The sequence below is a fragment of the Phytophthora cinnamomi genome (genome assembly GCF_018691715.1).
Source record: "Phytophthora cinnamomi strain GKB4 chromosome Unknown Contig14, whole genome shotgun sequence".
NCBI lineage: Eukaryota > Oomycota > Peronosporomycetes > Peronosporales > Peronosporaceae > Phytophthora > Phytophthora cinnamomi.
In genome coordinates, this window is record NW_027150947.1 from 1,106,253 (window position 1) to 1,125,233 (window position 18,981).

At 52.4% G+C, this 18,981-nt stretch overlaps 5 protein-coding genes across 5 annotated transcripts; 2 read left to right on the plus strand and 3 right to left on the minus strand.

Annotated features, from left to right (window-relative positions):
• Nucleotides 1-7,467: 7,467 nt before the first annotated feature.
• On the minus strand, nt 7,468-8,794 carry IUM83_01229 (M96 mating-specific protein family; the record flags this gene model as incomplete). The annotated part of the gene is made up of 2 exons (XM_067925071.1): nt 7,468-8,121; nt 8,225-8,794. The coding sequence occupies 2 exons, from the start codon at nt 8,792-8,794 to the stop codon at nt 7,468-7,470; spliced, it is 1,224 nt and encodes a 407-aa protein (XP_067797584.1).
• Nucleotides 8,795-9,659: 865 nt separating this feature from the next.
• On the minus strand, nt 9,660-12,974 carry IUM83_01230 (TKL protein kinase; the record flags this gene model as incomplete). The annotated part of the gene is made up of 2 exons (XM_067925072.1): nt 9,660-10,560; nt 11,674-12,974. 2 exons carry the CDS (start codon nt 12,972-12,974, stop codon nt 9,660-9,662), a joined length of 2,202 nt encoding a protein of 733 aa, XP_067797553.1.
• Nucleotides 12,975-13,397: 423 nt separating this feature from the next.
• Nucleotides 13,398-13,769, plus strand: IUM83_01231 (Cytochrome c oxidase subunit 6B; the record flags this gene model as incomplete). Its single annotated transcript, XM_067925073.1, has 2 exons — nt 13,398-13,583; nt 13,701-13,769. 2 exons carry the CDS (start codon nt 13,398-13,400, stop codon nt 13,767-13,769), a joined length of 255 nt encoding a protein of 84 aa, XP_067797258.1.
• A 383-nt stretch (nt 13,770-14,152) lies between these two features.
• IUM83_01232 (queuine tRNA-ribosyltransferase) lies at nt 14,153-15,382 on the plus strand (the record flags this gene model as incomplete). The annotated part of the gene is made up of 1 exon (XM_067925074.1): nt 14,153-15,382. The coding sequence occupies one exon, from the start codon at nt 14,153-14,155 to the stop codon at nt 15,380-15,382; it is 1,230 nt and encodes a 409-aa protein (XP_067797363.1).
• A 253-nt stretch (nt 15,383-15,635) lies between these two features.
• Nucleotides 15,636-17,979, minus strand: IUM83_01233 (hsftype dnabinding protein; the record flags this gene model as incomplete). The annotated part of the gene is made up of 3 exons (XM_067925075.1): nt 15,636-15,646; nt 15,733-15,830; nt 16,448-17,979. 3 exons carry the CDS (start codon nt 17,977-17,979, stop codon nt 15,636-15,638), a joined length of 1,641 nt encoding a protein of 546 aa, XP_067797634.1.
• Between the last annotated feature and the right edge of the window lie 1,002 nt (nt 17,980-18,981).

An 18,981-nucleotide genomic window follows, 5' to 3' on the forward strand; every position in this document is an offset into this window, starting at 1 on the left:
CAGCCGAACCGATTGACCGCATTCGGGTGGTTGGGGTGTCCAATCATAGAAACCCAACGCAGTATACGAACCCGCTGTGTTGGATAGTGCTCGTGACTTCGAAGATGACGATGGACTACTTGATGACCGATGTGAAACCCGTTTTCTTCCAAAAGGTTGTCAGGGTTGCGAAAGAAATGAACGACCCTAGCCTCCAAGGTGTTGCAATCGATCAGTTTTTCCACTCATGTGTCTACTATCGACAAGCAATTGGCATATCCTATTTGAAATATGACAGCGTGAACCGGAAGACGCGTATGGATCCTGATCACGGCGTCATGCGTGAAGATATGGATACGGTGACATTCGGTCGGTCGATTGGGTAGGGACCATCGCCAACCTTCAAGTGCCACGGTTAAACGCTGGATCAATACGCAGCGATGAGAAGAGTGGGCCAAAACCCCTGACGTGTTGGACTACTGGGTCCCCGCGGCGAACGTGTGTGAAACAATTGATGCGGTTGCGAAGTGGGAGTTTAATGGCAAGAAGTAAGCACCTAATGATGTGTATTCGTACTATACGGAGGAGCGGTTTTGTTTGCTGCATCTGACGAAGGCGAAGTCACGCAAGTGCGACGCAATACTTCTGTTGACGTTTGCGCAACCATTTGTGAAAGCGGGTAAAAAAGGGTGTGTCCAGTGTGATGATGAGAATGAAAGTGACGAGATCGCGAGTGCGGAACCTCAGATGATATAAATAATGGAGGAATTCCGATTGAAGCCTGCGATGATCAAGGAAATAGAGAACGGGGGAAGTCATCCGTTCCCTTTGTATGTCGCGGTATATACACTGCTTCAAGATCATTCCGGCTAAGCCAAATACGACAATGAGGCGCAGTAACCGGTGTTACTGCTTTGGCTTTTGTTTGTCAGCCTGCTGACTCTTCTCCGATTCTGAACGATCTGCTTGTTTTTGTTTCGTAGCCGACTTGACTTTTTTTTCGTCTCCTTTCGCTTCTGCTAAAGTGAAAGAACGCTTTGGTTTTGTCGGCCAATTGTCTTTATTAGCCACTTTGCCGCTATCCTAATGCTATCTAACAGACGTGCTCAGTCCGAAGCAAAAGCGGAAGTGAGAACACCGTCCTCGCTTCCGATCCGCTGCTTCCGTTCCTCATCGCACAAATCCTGTCTCTGTATCAAAGAGTGGAGACAGTCTCCTTGACCCAAATGGCTCCATACCAGCCATTGGCGTAGTACCGTAGACTACATCGACACTTGCCTTCGTATACTTTAACTAGATATACCTAAGTTTATTCTGTCTGGCCCGGTGCTCGCGTACCCATCCCGGGAGGCCCGGTCGGTTTCCTTACCGCACCTGGCGTTCCGCGGGGCTGGCGTAGCACCGGCGCCAGGCCGCCGAGCCCCAGGCTCAACACTACCACTAAGTGTTGTGGGTAGCCTTAAGATGTTTCATCTCTATCAGCTCTCTGAGCATAGCAAACTGTGTTGCAGGTAGTGCTTTGGTCAGAATATCTGCTGACATGCCATCCGTACGGCAGTAATGTATATTCAGCCTTTCCACGTCTACTAGTTCGCTTGTGAACAAATAAAGGATTTGAACATGCTTTGTCGCCTTATGGGTTCCTGCGTTTTTGGCCGTGCTAATAGCAGATTTACGATCACACCACACCTGTACTGGTTGCTTTCGCGGATATCCCATTTCCGTCAACAGGTACCATAGCCATTCGCTTTCATTTGCTGCTTTGCTTAGTGCAATGAGATGTGCCTCTGCAGTTGAGAGAGAAACTGATGCCTGTTTGCTGCTACACCATAGTGATCACATACCCAGTTACGGACTTACGTTCTTTGGATTGACACGCGAAGCTTGCGTTTGTGTACACTTCAAATGTCACCGTTCTCGAATTCCCATCAAGAAGGAGACCGTACGTCGACGTCCCTTTCAAGTATTTGAGCACTCTCTTCGCTGCCTCCCAGTGGGTCTTATTGTAACACGACAGGAGTTTACTCAATTCTCTCACTGAATATGTAATGTCTGGTCTTGTTCCTCTTACCAGATATTGCAGTGATCCGATTAGCCCTCTAAAGTCAAACGTTTGGACCGCTATTTCCTGAGCTTACATCCCCGTTTCTGCTACGAACTCTACTCCTCTGAGCTGCGGCGTAGTCACTGCTGTAGAATGCCCAATATTGAACTTTTCAATAGTTCATCAATGTATTTGTGCTATGATATTGTCATGGTTCTGTTCTTTCTGTTCCTCCACCTTCCATATCACACAAACCGATGCGAAGACCCGAAGACCCGAAGCTTGAAGGTGTAGGTGCAGGCGCCCGTCGAACACTTAAGAGGAAGATTGGAAGTTGAAAATTGATAGATTGACTAGTTAGTTTGGCGCCTGCTCATTGCCGCCGCACAACCCGTAGTTCTTGACGACCTGGACACGCAAATAAGTATCCAGGTCCCGTCCTAAAGACTATCAATCTCAGATCCTAATTGTATCCTGATCTACCAATGATAATTTACTAATCCAAAACATAGCTTGATCCAAATTTGTAACTTGCGTCCCGTAATCAAACGTTCGGCTCAAAAACTGGATTCTTGCACATCTCAAGGATTTATAGCCAATGAGGTCGCATGAATTTCCATGTTTATGCGTCCCATAATCGTGATTATTCTTGATATTGGCCAGTAGGACATGTAACGAATATAATCCATGCAATGTGTTATTACACTGTACAGCGTAAACAGAAAGGTATGCTTTAGCAATTGACGTGGGAGTCCTCTTCCATCTCATTGACAGACAGACGTCCACGGCACATGACCTCCCTTTCAAGAAGACCTGGCTATTTAGGAAATGGTTTTCTCTTCTTCTTCGTTTCCCAGTACTTGTCGATGAGACCTGGAATCTGATTCTGGTTCTCTACTGGTTCCCGTGTTGCTTCTTCGCGTGATTCACGAAGCCACCAAATCCGGTATTGGAGTTTCTTCTTCTTGTGACGATGACCAATGACTTCGTGCACAAGTTGACCTTCCGTACCGCCATTCAAAATTACTTTGTTCACACTTTGGCTCCGTGATTCGTCACTGCGATATGGCTTGTGTAACGAGGTGTGAAATACGGGAAAAAAAAACTTGAGACCCTTCGATAACTTCAACTCATATGAGACACGATGAATTTGCTTCACAATCGGGTAAGGTCCGATAAACCGCGGTGCGAGCTACTTTGACTGTGCGAAGCCTTTATTACGAGTGTCCAAGTTTCGTCCATCTAGGAGTACCATATCTCCAGGTTTAGATTCTTGAGCAAACCTGTTCTTGTTGTAGAAAGACTTCATACGAGTTTGCTCTTCACTCATTGCATCCTGTGCCATCTTCAAAATCACATCTTGCTTGAGCAGAAAGTCTTGGGACGATTTGTGCAACTGCCCAAATTCCGGATCCCTACCCACATCATCTGGCATATAGGGCACATAACCCAGATCGACCTCAAACGGTGGCATACCGATTGAGGAATGAACATGTCTATTGTACTAATTCAGCGGGATGCAAATATTCATCCCAGTCATTTTGGAAGGGGTTCACAACACCCCGAAGATAGTCTTCAATAAACCGAGTAGTACGTTTGGTCTGACCATCAGTCTGCGGGTGAAAGGCAAACGACAGATTGTAGGTCGTCGGATTGTAGTCCCCGTGTATGCGATCGGATGCTCCAACCCTCCCCCGTTTTGATACAAGACTCCCCTTATGGCAAAATTCGAGGCATCCATACGAATACCGAACCGTTTGTCGAAATCAGGAAGCTGTAGTACAGGAGGGGTGGAGAGATGGCGTTTGAGTTCATGGAAGTATTCCATCTGATGCTCAGACAAGTGCAACGTTTCCTTTGGGTGTAAACCCTTAGTACTTTCGTGCCGTGGGCCTGCAAATTACGCGAATCGGCGCAAAAGCGCGAGACATAGACCGTCGTACCTAAGAAGCTTTCCATTTGTTTCTTGGTACGTGGAATCGGCCAGTCGCTGATCACGCGCACTTTGTCAGGGTCCATTCGAACACCATGACGACCCACAAAGTCACCAAGACTAGGGACCTCTTCAATCAGAACTGACCCTTCGACAATTTGACGTACAGCTGTTGCTTTTGACACCGTTGAAGCACCCTATCCAATGCGTCGATATGTACCTACACGTCCTTGTCTTGCGTAAAAACGTAGAAGTCGTCAAAATAGATGCCCATCACATCGCGCAAGTCGCTGAACACTCACTGTAACTGCCTGTTAAATGTACCAGGACTACCGCGCAAACCCATGGAGGTTACAAGATACTCGAACAACCCATCGGGCGTCGAAAACGCAGTAAACGGAATCTCAGCTTCACGATGTTTAACGTGATAGTATCCCCACAAGAGATCCATGCAGGAGAACCAGTAGCTACCGCCCATTGCATCGAACGTGTATTCCTTTCGCGGCATCGGGATGGCTGGCAAAACGGTGGCACTATTGAGTTGGTGATAATCGTGCACAATACGCCAACAGACGGGCTTCTTGACGCAAAACGTCGGAGCGCTGAATGCAGAGGTTTAGGCCGGATAATATCTGCCTGTGCCATCTCTTTCGTCCAATCCTGGATCACCGTTCGCTGTTCCGGGCTTTGGCGCCATTGTTTCACTGAAATCGGTTGTGTTCCCGGCTGACGTTGAATTTCGTTTTCAATCCCTTCGCGGACAGGTGGTGTGGTACTTGGCAGCTCAGTGCGAAACACAGTATCGCGATACTAGAGCAGGGGTTGCCCACCAGTGCCTCCCATCCTTGTTGCTTAAATCGTTCAGCCTTTTCTGAGTCATGTGGATTGACAACAAATACAGCCTCGATATCCATAAATTGCTTCGTTGTGATTAGTTTCGTTTCGCCGAACACATCCTTGTGGCCATATCGACGGTAATAATGGAAGATTTCACAGTTTGGCTTTGCGTTCTTGAAACGACGGCCTCCGATCATACGCGAATGAGGTTGGGTAGGTACCACCAATTGAAGGCCTGGGGGTTTTCAGGCCTTGTACGCGGGCGCAATAGCAAACGTTCCCAATCGATGCCCGGATTATGCTCCCGGAGCCACTTCATTCTGAGGAGCACACCCTTATCCTCCGAGACAGGCATGACCGTAAACGTTTCACTCGTCACCGGGAAATCCGGAATCTGCAACATTATTTCGACGGTACGTCTCTGTCTTTGCACTGTTTGGTTGTATCCCAGACAAACGGTCATCATGTCGTCAGGATGCTCGTTGATGTCCAACTGAAGTCGCTCAGCTAGCTTCTCCGTGACACCATTTAGGCTGCTTCCATTGTCGACGAATATTGACACGTATGTTGCCGCTTCCTCCTGTTTTAGGCTAAAGCTTTTACTTCCAAAATGGCGTAGAATGGTCCGCCAACATCGCTCGGCAAAGACCACGGTGAATCACCAACCTCCTTCGAAAGCATCATCATCTGTGAAACTAGCGGCTAACATTACAGTCAAGCCGCCGGATCGAAAGATGCCACCGAGGAGTAGACCAAAAGAGGATTGGCGAAAATCAGCCACTTGCCATAACTGTGGACAAGTCGGCCCTATTAAGCCGCAATGCAAGTCCACCGAGGAGATCAATTTACAGTGAGCAAACTCGAAATTCGTTGGAATCTCAATTACTTCATGCAAGAATCTTGGACTGAGCTCCTTCACCTTTTTGCTGTCTCCGACCGAAGTTCGTTCTGAAAGTAGAACCGCTTCTCCATCTCCGAAATCTCCATTTCGAATCGAGACATCAGATCCTGAAACGATGACACATCTTCATGGATAATCCAGTGTTTTTTTCAGTTGAAACAATCGCCCACGCAGATTGTAGTCAAAGTCTTTGGGACGAATGCGTTCACGTAGCTTCGCCATAAACAATTGCCGTGTTTTGGGAACTCTTGCCGCTGCACAATCTGACGAAAACTTCACAATCTGACGAAAAGGCGTGATACCAGTTTATCACATATTTTCCTAAAATGCTGGATATTGTGGTCACAAAATCGGATATATCAGCCTTCATCAACCCGCGCTTGTTAGTGTAATATTCCTCCGTGGCAAAGATCCATAATTCGAAATCTTCACCGAATTTCCCTTCATACATTGGAGGATCCTTCTTCCATCGTTCACCTTGCGACGCGAGCAAATGCTCAAAATGGTTATTGGCTTGCTGCATTTGCATCTGAAATTGCGTTTGCATCTACTTCTGATACATTTGCTGTTGTTGCGTTAACCAAATCATTAACTGTTGCATTGACATTGCGTAAGGTCAACGTTTGCCGTTCCGGCGGGTGGGACTTCGTGGTGATCTTTATGTGGCGTAGCCTCTCGGTTTGAGCCTTCTGTGGCACTTGGCGTTGCCGCGGGTTAAGCGGTTCACTCTCAGCTGCCCTACATCTTGTCACAGTCATTAGGGGTAGGATAGATGGACATTTCGGTGAGTGACACTTAAAATACGACGAAATTAGACGGAAAAATAATTAAAAGCTAAAACGTGTTTACAGCTTAGTGTTGCTGAGGTTTCTGGCAAATAAGGCTGTTAAGCTTCGCAGCAATGTTGTCATGGTACTCTAAAACGTTCAGAAACGCCAGGTTAAGTTGGCGATTAACCTGGTACTCGATTTGCTCGTCCTTGGTCCAGAAAAACTTTTTGTGAAACTTGCCCAAAGCCCGCTTAGCCGTTTTGACATGGCGGAGGAGCTCCACTTGAAGTTTAACGAAGCTCTCTGCCTCGATTGACCAGAAGAAAAGGCTGGTGTCAATCGCCGTAACAGGTGGAGGAGCAGGAGTGGACATCGATGATATTTTGACATCACTCGCTTTCTGATGTTTCCTCTTACTGCTTTGGTTGTGACCCATCCTCTGTACAAAACCTTTAAGCTCTGCCGTCTCCAAAGTTGCACGATCAACCCCTCGTATGTTGTGAAGTTGACATCAAGATGGCGGTTTCAAGAATACATGTACAAGCTTATTGGCTAATAGATTTCGCACTTAGCTGAGGTGGACGACACAAGTAACATCCAGGTAATTTATGGTTTTGTGTAAGTTATCATATCCAACAGGAAAAAAGCAGTAGTCTCTTACGTCAAATAATATTTAGCATATTATGCTATTTTGAAGGGTATTTGACTTGGCAAACTCGCACACCCGCTGGCGCCGCCTCTTAGCTCTGAAATTTATTTCAGAGAACACTGCCTCTGCTATTTCATCCATCTTGAGAAGAACCCGCCAGTGATTGAGAGGCACCAGAGATTTACGTTTCACCTCCAATGATTCATTGGATTATGTACGTAGCAAACACGGTTAAACATAAACACTGCATTTTACATTCTACATTTTGAAGGTATAGTTACAAGGGTGCATTGAAGCAGTTTTAAGCTCACCTGGTTGGAATGCAGGTGCCAGCAGTCTAGATACAAGGCTGGCTTAATATGACGGCGCCTGGCGTCCGAACGGAAGATCGCGGGGGTTGCCATCCTTATCCGTGAACAGCCACTTCTCGATCGCCTGCAGTGCCGACGGTGTCTTCTGTGGAGTCGTAGAAACTGGCCTACCAGTTCGCCTAGGTCGCCGCAGGCCGGGCGTTGTTTGCCGTTGCTTGAACGGGAAGAACTGACTCGTCGTCGTCCCAGCAGCTTCTCCGCTGAAAGCACCAGTCTGCGGCGTCGCCTCCACACTAGCAGCCGATGCCGTCGCGTTTGACGCCGGCGCTGGCAGCAACCAATTGGCGATGCGGTCCGAGAGCGAGTTGACCTGCTTCTCGGTATCCACCACGCGCTGCCTCTTAACTCTCGGCGCTTCGTGCATCTCCACGTTCACGCACGTGCTGTTGTTCTCGACGCATTCTCGTTTTCGCATCGACGGCGGGAACGACGCTACGGCCGAGAACCTCGTGGACGCCGTGCGTTCCGGCGTCTGCTCAGGCACCACCTCCTTCCCCTGCAGCAGCTTGGGCGCCGAAAACGAACTTCTACTGTCCGGTGCCGCCACCCCCACCAGATTCTGATGTCGCCCCACAAACAAGTGCAACTCGTTCGCTTGGTTCTGCAGCAACTCCAACTCCAGCTCCAACGCCGAAATCTATCGATACCAGCAAAAAACAGTACAAACAAAAGTATCAGTACATACCCCCTAATAGTAATAATAAAATAAACAAGCAAATAAATAAAAAATGTCCCCCTACCGGCGAGCGCTGGAACCTGCAGCTGAAGAGGATCTCGCTGATCGTGTCCTTGTCGTGCTTCTGCAGCACGTGCCACCTCTGCAGCCTCCGCTGGTCCTGCAGACTGGCCAATGGGATGACGACGCTGCCCAGCACCTCGTCGGCGCCGATGCGTTCCTCCTGCATCACGTCCACCCTCAGCGTCCCCACGGCGGCCGGGAGTCCCTGGAAGGCCAGCGCCTCGTTCCAGCGCGGCGTGTAGCCCACAGGCCGCTTGGACGTGCACTTTTGCTCCATAACTGTAGTGCTCTGCAACTGTGCGGAGTCGGCGGTGGGCGCCACGACCTCCGCCGTCACGCGCACGTAGGCGCGCTGGCCCGAGAGGAAGCCCGCCTTGAAGAGCAGGTTACGCCCGGCCTCCACCTTGACGTCCAGGCGCGCCGCGCTCAGGCCGCAGTCCAGGCGCTCGTCCACGCCCGTCAAGGCGTTGTAGCGCAGCTCGCGCTGCAGCTGGCGCAGCTGCGCGGTCTTGGCCTGGCGCGCCTCCTCCAGGCGGCGGATGCGCGCCGCGACGTCGTCCACGGCGCTCATGGGGCGGGCAGGCGCGGGCGGGGGAAGGAATGCTGCAGTTGGGGAGCACCTCCGGCCTCGAGTAACGGCGGAAAAGGTCGCGAGGAAATGGGCAAACTCAGAATTTGGGCTATCCGGTGCGGGCTGGTCCGACTTTATTTCGCGCAGGCCAATGGGAGACCAGGAAATCGACTGAACGCAGCCGTTTCGAGGATACGTGCACTGAACGCTGCCGCCTTGGATTTTTTGCATTCCGAGAAGCTGCTGCGTTAATTAAGAAGGTTGGATGCGTTGCCTTTACAGAAACGGAAGCTGTGACCATGGGTTGAGGTTCCTAGGATGGCAATGTTATTTTTGTATTGTTTTCCCGACGACTTCTTGCTGTTGACGACGTAAAACCTAGCAGCATTGGAGATGAAGGGTAAATCTCTGGTGCCTCGGTTGCCATCGACTGTAAGAGATCTGAAAATTGCAGCCTTGAAAAAAATGGAGACTTGACCACAGAGGGGGTTGTATGTCTTGGAGAAATTCCAAAAGTTCTAGACCCAGTTTGTTTTGCGGAGAGCTCCGATGTAGCCTTCTCTGTGCCATTCTTGTTGAATTGTTGTCTGTGTTGGCAATGCTCTAATTTGTTCCTACACTTAGTGGTCAAAACGAACGGGCAACCCCGCCATATTGAAAGTAAAGATGCAGTGACGCGTTTGTCTTACCTAGGCAACACGAAATAAGAAACAGTAGCATCGTGGTGTACGCCAAATTGCTTCAAAAGGTTGAGGTGCATCACGATCTGCAGTACCCGCTACAACAGCCTCTTTTTATTTCAACGTAGCGTGAGAACATTTTCATCTGCGCCGATGCCCACATCAGACAAATCGTGACTCAGTTGCTACGCTGCAAGCACCTGTTTACCCACTCCTCGCTTCGCTCTAACAGCGCGGCCGATCGATTGCATCTTCGTCAGCACCCGCACACTCCCCATTGTCATTTTGGGCAATTTTGCAAGGTTCTTCACTCCAATACCAATGTCACTCAAATCATCACCCGCCTCCTTCATCGCCTGCAGCCGCTCCTGGAATCGCTCTTCCTCTGCGAAACTTCGGATTACCTCGATCGCATCCGACAACTTCATTCGCTCCGATGGATCGAACGCGCACATACCCAGCACCAATTCCCACTGCGCATCGTTTACAAACGCCTTCGGACGAGGCATGAACTTCTGCCGAGTCACATGAAACTTCACCACCGGATCCGGCACGCGCTGACCCCATGGCACGTCACTCGTCACAGCCTCCACCACGCACATGCCGAACGAGTACACGTCCGACTGCGCGTTGGGCGCCACGGGTTTGTCCTTGCGGATCACCTCGGGTGCCTTCCAACGGATGGCTCCCACGGTCTCTTCGTCTCCGCTCTGCTCCGTCGTCAAGAAGCTCAGACCGAAATCCGTCAGCATGGCCACGCCGTCCTTGCTCACGAGGATCTGGTTGCACTTGAGGTCACTGTGCACGATGTGTCTCTCGTGCAGGAAGTGCAGTCCGAGAGCAGCATCCAACAATTTTCGCCACACTAGCGATCGGCCTTCTTCTCTTGCATGGTACAGGTAGTCGAGTAGCTTGCCATTCTTGGCCTCCTCGCACACGAAGAAGCACATCGAGCTTTCGTCGCAGGCGCCGAAGAAGGGGACGATGTTCGGATGCCTCGCTTTCTGCCAGATGCGTGCCTCTCGATGGAATGTGCGGCTTTCTTTCTCGTTGACGACGGTGACGGTCTTGACTACGACTCTAGTGCTGAGCCACCATCCTCTGTAGACTTTACCAAAGGACCCTACGGAGAATGGTTTTTGGTCTTTGCGGACTTCACGACTCGGAATGAACCAGTCAGGAGGGTTGCGCATCGCCAGAAGGTTTCGTGTGGAAGCCGCCGTACCTGAACGCTTGATTTCGTGTTTGTTGAGGATTGTCCTGATCTCGTACCGACAGTTTAAGCGAGCGGTATCAGCTGCAGTGCAACCGGAAATATCAGCCAGATCAGTATCAGCATCGTTGTCTAAGAGCAGCCGGACGATTTCTTCGTGCCCTCTCTGCACGGCTTTCATCAATGGGGTTTTGAGCTCCGGGTCCACTACATTCACATCAGCACCGTGATCCAAAAGGAGACGAACTATCTCCAGATGACCCTCATCGGCTGCAAGACATAGTGCCGTTCGTTCGTCACCCGTCATTATGTTGACCTCGGCTTCATTTTCAAGGAGTAGAGTCGCAATATCGACGTGACCACGCTGTGAGGCTATAACAAGGGACGACCAACCGACTGCGTTCACAGCATTCACATCTGCTCCGTTTTCTAGCAATAACTGCACCGAGTCAAGGCTTCCACGAATGGTAGCTTGGTGTAGAGGTGAGTCTCCATCGTCGTCGCGGGTGTTGGTATTTGCACCCGTGGATAGCAATAATTTGGTAACTTCGATACAATCATCACCAACCGCATATTGAAAAGCAGTGCACTTGTTGTTACCACGCGCGTTGACATCCGCTCCGTGATCCAGTAGCAACCGAACGCACTCCGGGTTTGGCTTCTTTGCGGCGAAGTGCAAGGCTGTATCTCCATTTTGCGACTTAGCGTTCACTGCCGCGCCAGCGTCCAGCAGCATCCTCATTATTACTACTTTCTCTTGCTTTGCAGCCAGCATCAGCGGAGTGACCCGGGAAGAATCTGCTAGGTTGATATCAGCACCTCGACTCAAAAGCACTTGGACCGCTTCCGTATGGCCGAACAACACTGCCATTAGGAGAGCCGTGTAGCCGTCGGTGGCAGCGACATCAATAGCAGCCCCACGCTCCAACAACGCGTGAATAATCGCAGAGTGACCGAACTCAGCAGCATACGAGAGGGCGGTGTACCCTTCGTTATCGGTCTTGTCGATCACGGCTCCATTGTCCAGCAGAAATTGTACGAAGTCCAAATGACCGAAGTAGGCAGCCATACTAAGGGGTGCAAAATCACTCGTCTTGGACTTGTCGACTTCAGCTCCATGTTCTAGCAGCAGGCGGGCAATATCCATGAAGTTTTTTTCAGCTGTGTACAGCAGAGCTGTAAACCCTTCTGTCTTGCTCGAACTGTCGACTTTAGCCCCCTGATCCAGCAAGAACCGCACGACCTCGAAGTGGCCCTCGTACGCAGCGTACATCATCGGGGTATCTCGTTCCACTTCGGCTTTGTCGATCTCCGCCCCCTCCCCCAACAGCAACTTCACTATATCCAAGCGCCCAGACAAGGCAGCGTGTGTGAGCGCCGTATACCCTTCGTTGTCCGTTCGATTAATTTCAGCTCCGGAGCCCAGCAAGAACTTTGTAAACTCCAACTTACCCACCCGTGCGGCCATCATAAGAGGGGAAAATCCATTCTTCTTAGCCTTCTCGATGTCAGCACCATTTTCCAGCAGTGTCTTGGCGATATCAACGTAGCCCTTTTCCGCAGTGTACAATAGCGCCGTGAATCCTTCGGTCTTGCTTGCACTGTTAACTTCCGCCCCCTTCTTCAACAGAAACTTGACGACATCGAGCTGACCTTCATACGCGGCATACATCAGCGGCGTGTCTCCCTCCCCCTCGGCCTTGTCAATTTCAGCGCCTTTGTCCAGCAGCAGTTTCACGACACCAGTGAAGCCGCCCAGAGCCGCGTGGGTCAGCGCCGTGTAGCCCTCTTCGTCCGTTTGGTTGATATCGGCACCTTTCTCTACCAAAACCTCCACAGTGTCCGAATAGCCCCCTCCAGCAGCACTTATCAAAGCTGTAGCCCCCTTCCAGTTGACGAGGTCAACAGCAGCCCCATTTTCCAGTAGTAATGACACCATCTCAAGGTGCCCTATTCTAGCTGCACAGATGAGTGGGGTGTTGCCGTCCTTGCCCGTCATATCGATATCGATATCGTCCCCATTTTCCAGTAGTTGACTCACGATGTCCCGATGTCCCGCAATCGAAGCAACGATAAGGGGTGGGTTTCCCTCTTCATCGGACTTGCACAAGTCAACTCCGCCGTCCGCAATCAAAGGAGTGAGTCCTTCTTCGTCTGGTGGGTCGTTGTGGACTTCATTTTCCACTAAAGGGTTGGCGTTCTCAACATTTCTGTCGCTACAAGGGTCGACCAGCAAGGAAACACTTTCGGAGGCGATAGTCATGGAGATACTCTTAGCAGGCGACATACGTAGTGGGTTGGTGGTCTTTTCTCGAGTGAGGGGTCCCTTTCATTGGGAGATAATATCCTCTGCGGATTCATTCCCAACAAGATTGGCAATGATTGTCAGTGGCTACAACTTGTAGCCTAACAAGCGGAGACAGCAGCTTCAGCTTTTCGGTGGCATACTTGAAGTAACCCAGGAAAAGTAACGCGTCAAAGTAGCGCTTTCTAAAAATACGCGCGGGTGGCGATTGGCTACAATTGCGCTGCATCCTCTTCTTATTCGCCGAAAATCAGATACGGGTTCCTCATTGGCGGAAACCCGGCCCTGGTCGCAAAAACATGGTGCCCGGTGGTCTCGCCACCACCGCCCCCCGTTCCTGCGGCCCCCGTCCGCCCGTTCAGTGCCAGAAATCCCTCGTTGACCCTCTCGCCCCGCCCCGTCACCATGCCCGCCGGAGAAGCCAAGCTCAAGACCACGCCGCTGGACCCGCGCTTCCCCAACCAGAACCAGGCGCAGCACTGCTGGACGCGCTACAACGAGTACGTGCTGTGCCTCAAGAACAACGACGGCGACGAGGACGCGTGCAAGAAGTACTACCAGTACGCCGCCTCGCTCTGCCCCAACTCCTGGGTACGTTGTCGCGTTTAGCACTGGCCTAACTTGGTTAGCACTAGCCTAACCGGTTAGAGAATCTGTTTTCTTATTTTTTGCTGCTGACGTTGTGGGGTGCTCTATATGAATTGGCAGACGGACCGCTGGAACGAGCAGCGCGAGGAGGGCACGTTCCAGGGCGTGCAGTACTTCAAGGAGGAGTAAGAAGTTCGTCTCGTGTCCCTCTCTCCTTCTTCCTCTCTCTGCTGCATCATGTCACCAAGGCTGTGAGAGACTGCAGCGTCGCTGGGCCAGCGTGGAGGCAAAAAAAACTGTAGCTCTTCAGGTTGCGCGCAGAGGACGTTGCAATTGACAGCAAATCCCCCCAAATGAACGTTTGCCGTCTTGCCACTTTCGGCCTCAGCATCCTGCACAGCGTCCATCATTAGCCTGCAAATTTAAGACAAACAAAAGAGAAAACACCATTGCAACAAACAGCACCACCCCACGTTTCGTCATGGCGCGCCCTCTGTGAGCCAACTATGCAACGGTCTCATGTCGTGTTTCTAGCACACATCGCTATTGTCCAGCCCTGCCTACCTGCATCAATGAAGATGCCGAGTGCCTTGACCTTCGAGATATTGGGTCGTTACCATCGCGCGCGGGCAGCAACGATCACTCTGCCTCATGGTCCGGTTCGTACGCCCGTGTTCATGCCGGTGGGCACGCAGGGGGCCATCAAGGGGCTGACCACCCCGCAGATGCAGGAGAAGCCTGTGGACTGCCAGATCTTCCTGGCCAACACGTACCACTTGGCGCTGCGTCCTGGCACGGAAGTGTTGGCGCAACTGCCTGGCAAGTTGCACGAGTTCATGCAGTGGCCGCGCAACCTGCTGACCGACTCCGGGGGCTTCCAGATGGTGAGTCTCTCGAGGCTCTGCGAGGTGTCGGAGCACGGCGTGCAGTTCGAGAGCTTCGTGGACGGATCCACCATGGTCCTGACGCCCGAGGCCTCCATCGCCCACCAGAACCGCATTGGCGCGGACATCATCATGGCGCTGGACGACGTGGTCTCCAGCCTCGCGGACGACGACGAACGGTTCAAAGAGGCCTGCGGTCGCACGGTGCGGTGGCTCGACCGCTGCATCCAAGCGCACGCCAATCCGGACAAGCAGAACTTGTTCGGTATCGTCCAGGGAGGACTCGATGTGAGTGAAGGAGGACTGCGAGACCAGTGCTTGAGTGAGCTCATCAAGCGGGACTTGCCCGGGTACGCTATCGGCGGCTTGGCAGGCGGTGAATCGAAGGAGGCGTTCTGGAAGGTGGTGGCGAAATGCACCGCTCAACTGCCGGAGGACAAGCCCAGATATCTCATGGGTGTCGGGTACCCGCTTGATCTGGTGGTGTGCTCGGCGCTGGGCGTGGACATGTTCGACTGCGTGTATCCGACACGCACGGCGAGGTTTGGCACGGCGATTGTGCCGTCGGGACTTTTGAAGCTGAAAAGCGCCAAGTGCGAACATGATGAACGCCCCATTGATGACACGTGCGAATGCTTCGTGTGCAAGAAGTACACGCGCGCGTACCTGCGAGTGCTGCTGAAGAAGGAGGAGACGTTCGGAGACCCCGAGGAGACCACGGGCAGTATTGGCGCACACCTCGTCACGTACCACAATGTCACCTATATGCTTAACCTCATGCGTCGACTTCGCCAGGCTATCATCGACGAGAAGTTTGACGAGTTTGTCCGCAACTTCATGCTGCAGCAGTTCCCGAACCGTGACTACCCTCAGTGGGCCGTCGATGCCCTCGCCGAAGCCAAGATTTCGCTCGACTAGCAACGATAGAGACGCTTTCGTTCTAATGAACACATCTTTCATCAGAATCCACTTTGTTGCTTGTCATTTTACTGTTGTCCCCTTCGTCTTGTCAAAGGCACTTCACTACACTTACATGGGAGAATTTCTAACACTATGACGTCTCTCTCCTCGTATAACGCAGCGGATTTGCAACGCAGGTCCACCACCTTGGAGTCTTGACGTGGGGAGCTTGTCTTGATGGGGTTCTTGCCGATGAAGATGCTTTGCTACTCTACGTCAGCTCTGTACATGCATACAAAGATATGAAAGAACTCACTGGAGGCTGGCTACCTTGCTGACCAGCCCGGTTTGGTGTCATCGGGCCTTACCGGTGGGCCACGTACAGTTGGTGTTGGTTGAGATCTCGGAATTTGGTGCAATATTTCGCTCGTACTGCTGGTCTTCGAGGAGACGCGCTGATCCGGCACTTAAAAACGCTGGTTCGGATTGTGAGGCATGCCTCCCATAGGCGACAACTGCAGTTGTTGGCCTTGTGCTTGCTGCTGCATGTAGCTGTAAGGTGCTGTATTCCCCGAAGCTGGAGGCCCATGCTGCGTGTGAACATAACTTGGTTCATTCCACGATTCCGAGGTCAGGGTCGTGGAGCTTTGCGGGGGAAGATTGTCGTCGAGCCCCGCGCTTTCCAGCAGGACATCAATGTAATCTCTGGCTTCTTCCTCGTGATCTGACTGTTCCTGCTGCTGCTGCTGATAGGACGCTGTCCGCTGTGGCTGGAATTGCTGCGACTGTGACATCATTGGCCGCTGGGGAAGTTTCTGTGTGACGCTCGGTGGCGCGTGAGAATAACCCATAGTGCCGACATTACCCTCAAAGGGAGGCATCACGCTCTGTGACGCGCTTGGTTCTCCAAACTTGAACGGTGAAATCATTGAGTGACTCTGCTGCTGAGGCGGGTATGATGAGGCGGCAACAGAAGACGAAGAGTTTACGTTCACAGTCGTCGGCCACCCCCTGCAGGTCTCGGTCTTGATTGTGGTTGTCCATCCGTTGCCAGAGCTGCTCTTAATGCTCACTGGGCCATACCCAGACCCTCCACCGTAGATGTTAGGTTGTCGGTTCATTTGTTGTCGAAGTTGTTGTGGTTGTGGCCCTTGCCGCTGCTGCAGTGGGTAAATATCTTGAGAAACTGAATTGGACGAAATGGGGAGTACAATCGACGCGTCGGCCTTGACAGCAGAGGCAAAAATTGTGTGCTGCGATGACGATGTGGCTGAAGAAGACATGAACTCTTCGATCTGGCTGATGGACAAAGGCTTGCCCCCGGTGACACCAGGATTATAGTTTGTCAGGAGCTGGTCGCTTCTGCGTCGTCCAAGGTTAATTCCACCTCGAGGAGGTCCGAAGCCCGCACTTCCACCCATTGCTGACCCGTTCAAGTTCATGCCCATACCCATGGTGTCTCCAAATCCAGGCGGCAGCACATGCGGAAGGCTTTGACGCTTTCCTCCAACCGGTTGGTACGGATAGCGTTGTGACAACTCTTTCGCCTCTGCAACCTTCCTCATATACAGCATTTGTTGCTGCGCTGACGAGGCATTGGCAACAGCATCGTTGCGGGCCTCCATCTCCAGCTCGAACTCCTGTTCGCCAGGGGTTCCTGCGCGCTTCCGTCCAGGCAGCGAAGCCGCCGACGCCGCTTGTGCAGCTGCATGAGCCGCAGCGGCCGCCGCGGCTAAGCCGTAGGCCTCCGACCCGGGCAGCATTCCCGTGGAATGGCGTCGTCCTGCTGCTGCCGAGTTCAAGAACGTCACCGTGGCGCCCGAGAGCGTGTTGGACTTCTGTCTCTTGAGCGCTTGCTGCGTGGGCAATTGGCTGCGCGCTTCAGCCAGGTCGTGGGCCTCGAACTGCTGCGCCTCCGCATGAGCTCGGGCCTGGTCCTGGGCGTGCATCTGGTTCATGAGGTCGATGGGGTTGCTCTTGATGGTGGCGGCCATGGCCGCCGACATGACGGCCGGGTTGGCCCTCTCCTTGCGCTTGATGAGCTTCATGCGGTCCTTGTCCGCGCGCAGGAAGAAGGGGTGGCTGAAGGTGCAGATGTTGGTCTGCGTCTTGGTCCACTTCTTGAAGCCGAAGTAGTTGAGCTGCCGCTGGAAGCTCGAGACCTTGTTGTGCTTGAAGTAGCGCGGCAGGATCTGGCTGGCCAGCTCGTCCGGCTGGATGATCTGGAACGCCGTGCCCTCGTGCGACCACGTGATGATGTCCGGGTCCTCCGCCTCCAGGATCTGGAACAGGAAGCGCAGGAACTTGGGCACGCCCACGTTGCGGCGCTTGATCACGTGCACCACCTCCGGGGCTTTCTTATGCTCTACATTGACAGCAGATGTAGCCATCTTTAAGTCTTTATTGTCATTAAGCTCCTGCTCCTGCTCGGGCTCCTCTTGCGCGGCCACGAGCGACGCGCGCCGGGTGTCGCTGGGCTCCTCCTTGGCGCCGAACAGCGGGTAGGCCGCGGCCTCCAGCGACGCGCCGAAGAGCGCGACCGACGACGACGACGGGGGCACGAGCGCCTCGGCCGCCGGCGCGGGGAAGGCGGCGCGATCTCTCTCGCCGAGCATTCTGCGTTATGCGCCGCATCCCTTCAAGGCCAAGAAATCTTCGAGGAAAAAAACAAAAACTTCCACGTTTGGTTTGGGCCAATGGGAGCATTTTTAGAGGCTTTCGGCCAATGGGACGTCGTGCGGCGTCTTTGCAAAGATCGTCGAGGGCTCGACTAATGTGAATATCTGGAGCGAAAGGTAACTGTTGCCGGCGCCCAAACTGACTACTAGACCGCTCACGTTGCTGTGCGGTTGCTGTGTGATAGACGCCATGGGATAGTTCTCGGTCACTTCGGCTGAGTAGAGCGAGAGAGCGAGCTGACTGCGTGCTACTGCGTCAAGGCCCCGAAGGCGAGAGAGAGAGAGAGTACCCGTGATCTCTCTGCGAAAAGATCCTAGGCCGCTAAGGTTCCAAAAAAGTTCCATGTGGATTTTCCAGTCTGGTGCCGGCGTGAGCCAGGTGCCGTTGGCTTGGCTGGCCAGCGCGCGCCTGGCGTGCGCGGAGCGGGCCGCCTCCGCGAGCTTACAGCCTCGAGCGCGGCGCTAATGGCCGGAGCCGGACTACTGTGTCGGCGGAGCGGGGAGTCAGGCCGATCAGCTCCGCGCTGAACATTTCACAGAATCTTCTCACGGGACGACCGGACGATGACCTGAGAAGAAGGGTCCATTGACAACTTCAACATGGTGTGCCCAACACCATGTGAGGCGATCATTCCAGCACGCTGTAAAGCCAGCTCTTGACGAGCATGAACAAACGTCCTCCAGTGGAGCAATTGTCTTACGACGACAGCTCACACCGAACAAGGGTGCTATCACTGTTTTTCTTAGTCATTTGTTGCGCAGTGTGTAGCGACTAGCATAAACATAGAGGCCTTCTTCAGGGATTTTTTTTGCTTTATCATCAGTACCGATGCGAGAACTGAGCTAACATGGTACCAATACGTCTCGTTGTTGCTCCTGAAGAATTCATCGTACCAGCATAATTGCGCTGCTATATCGGAAGGAGTCGCTTGCGAGAGA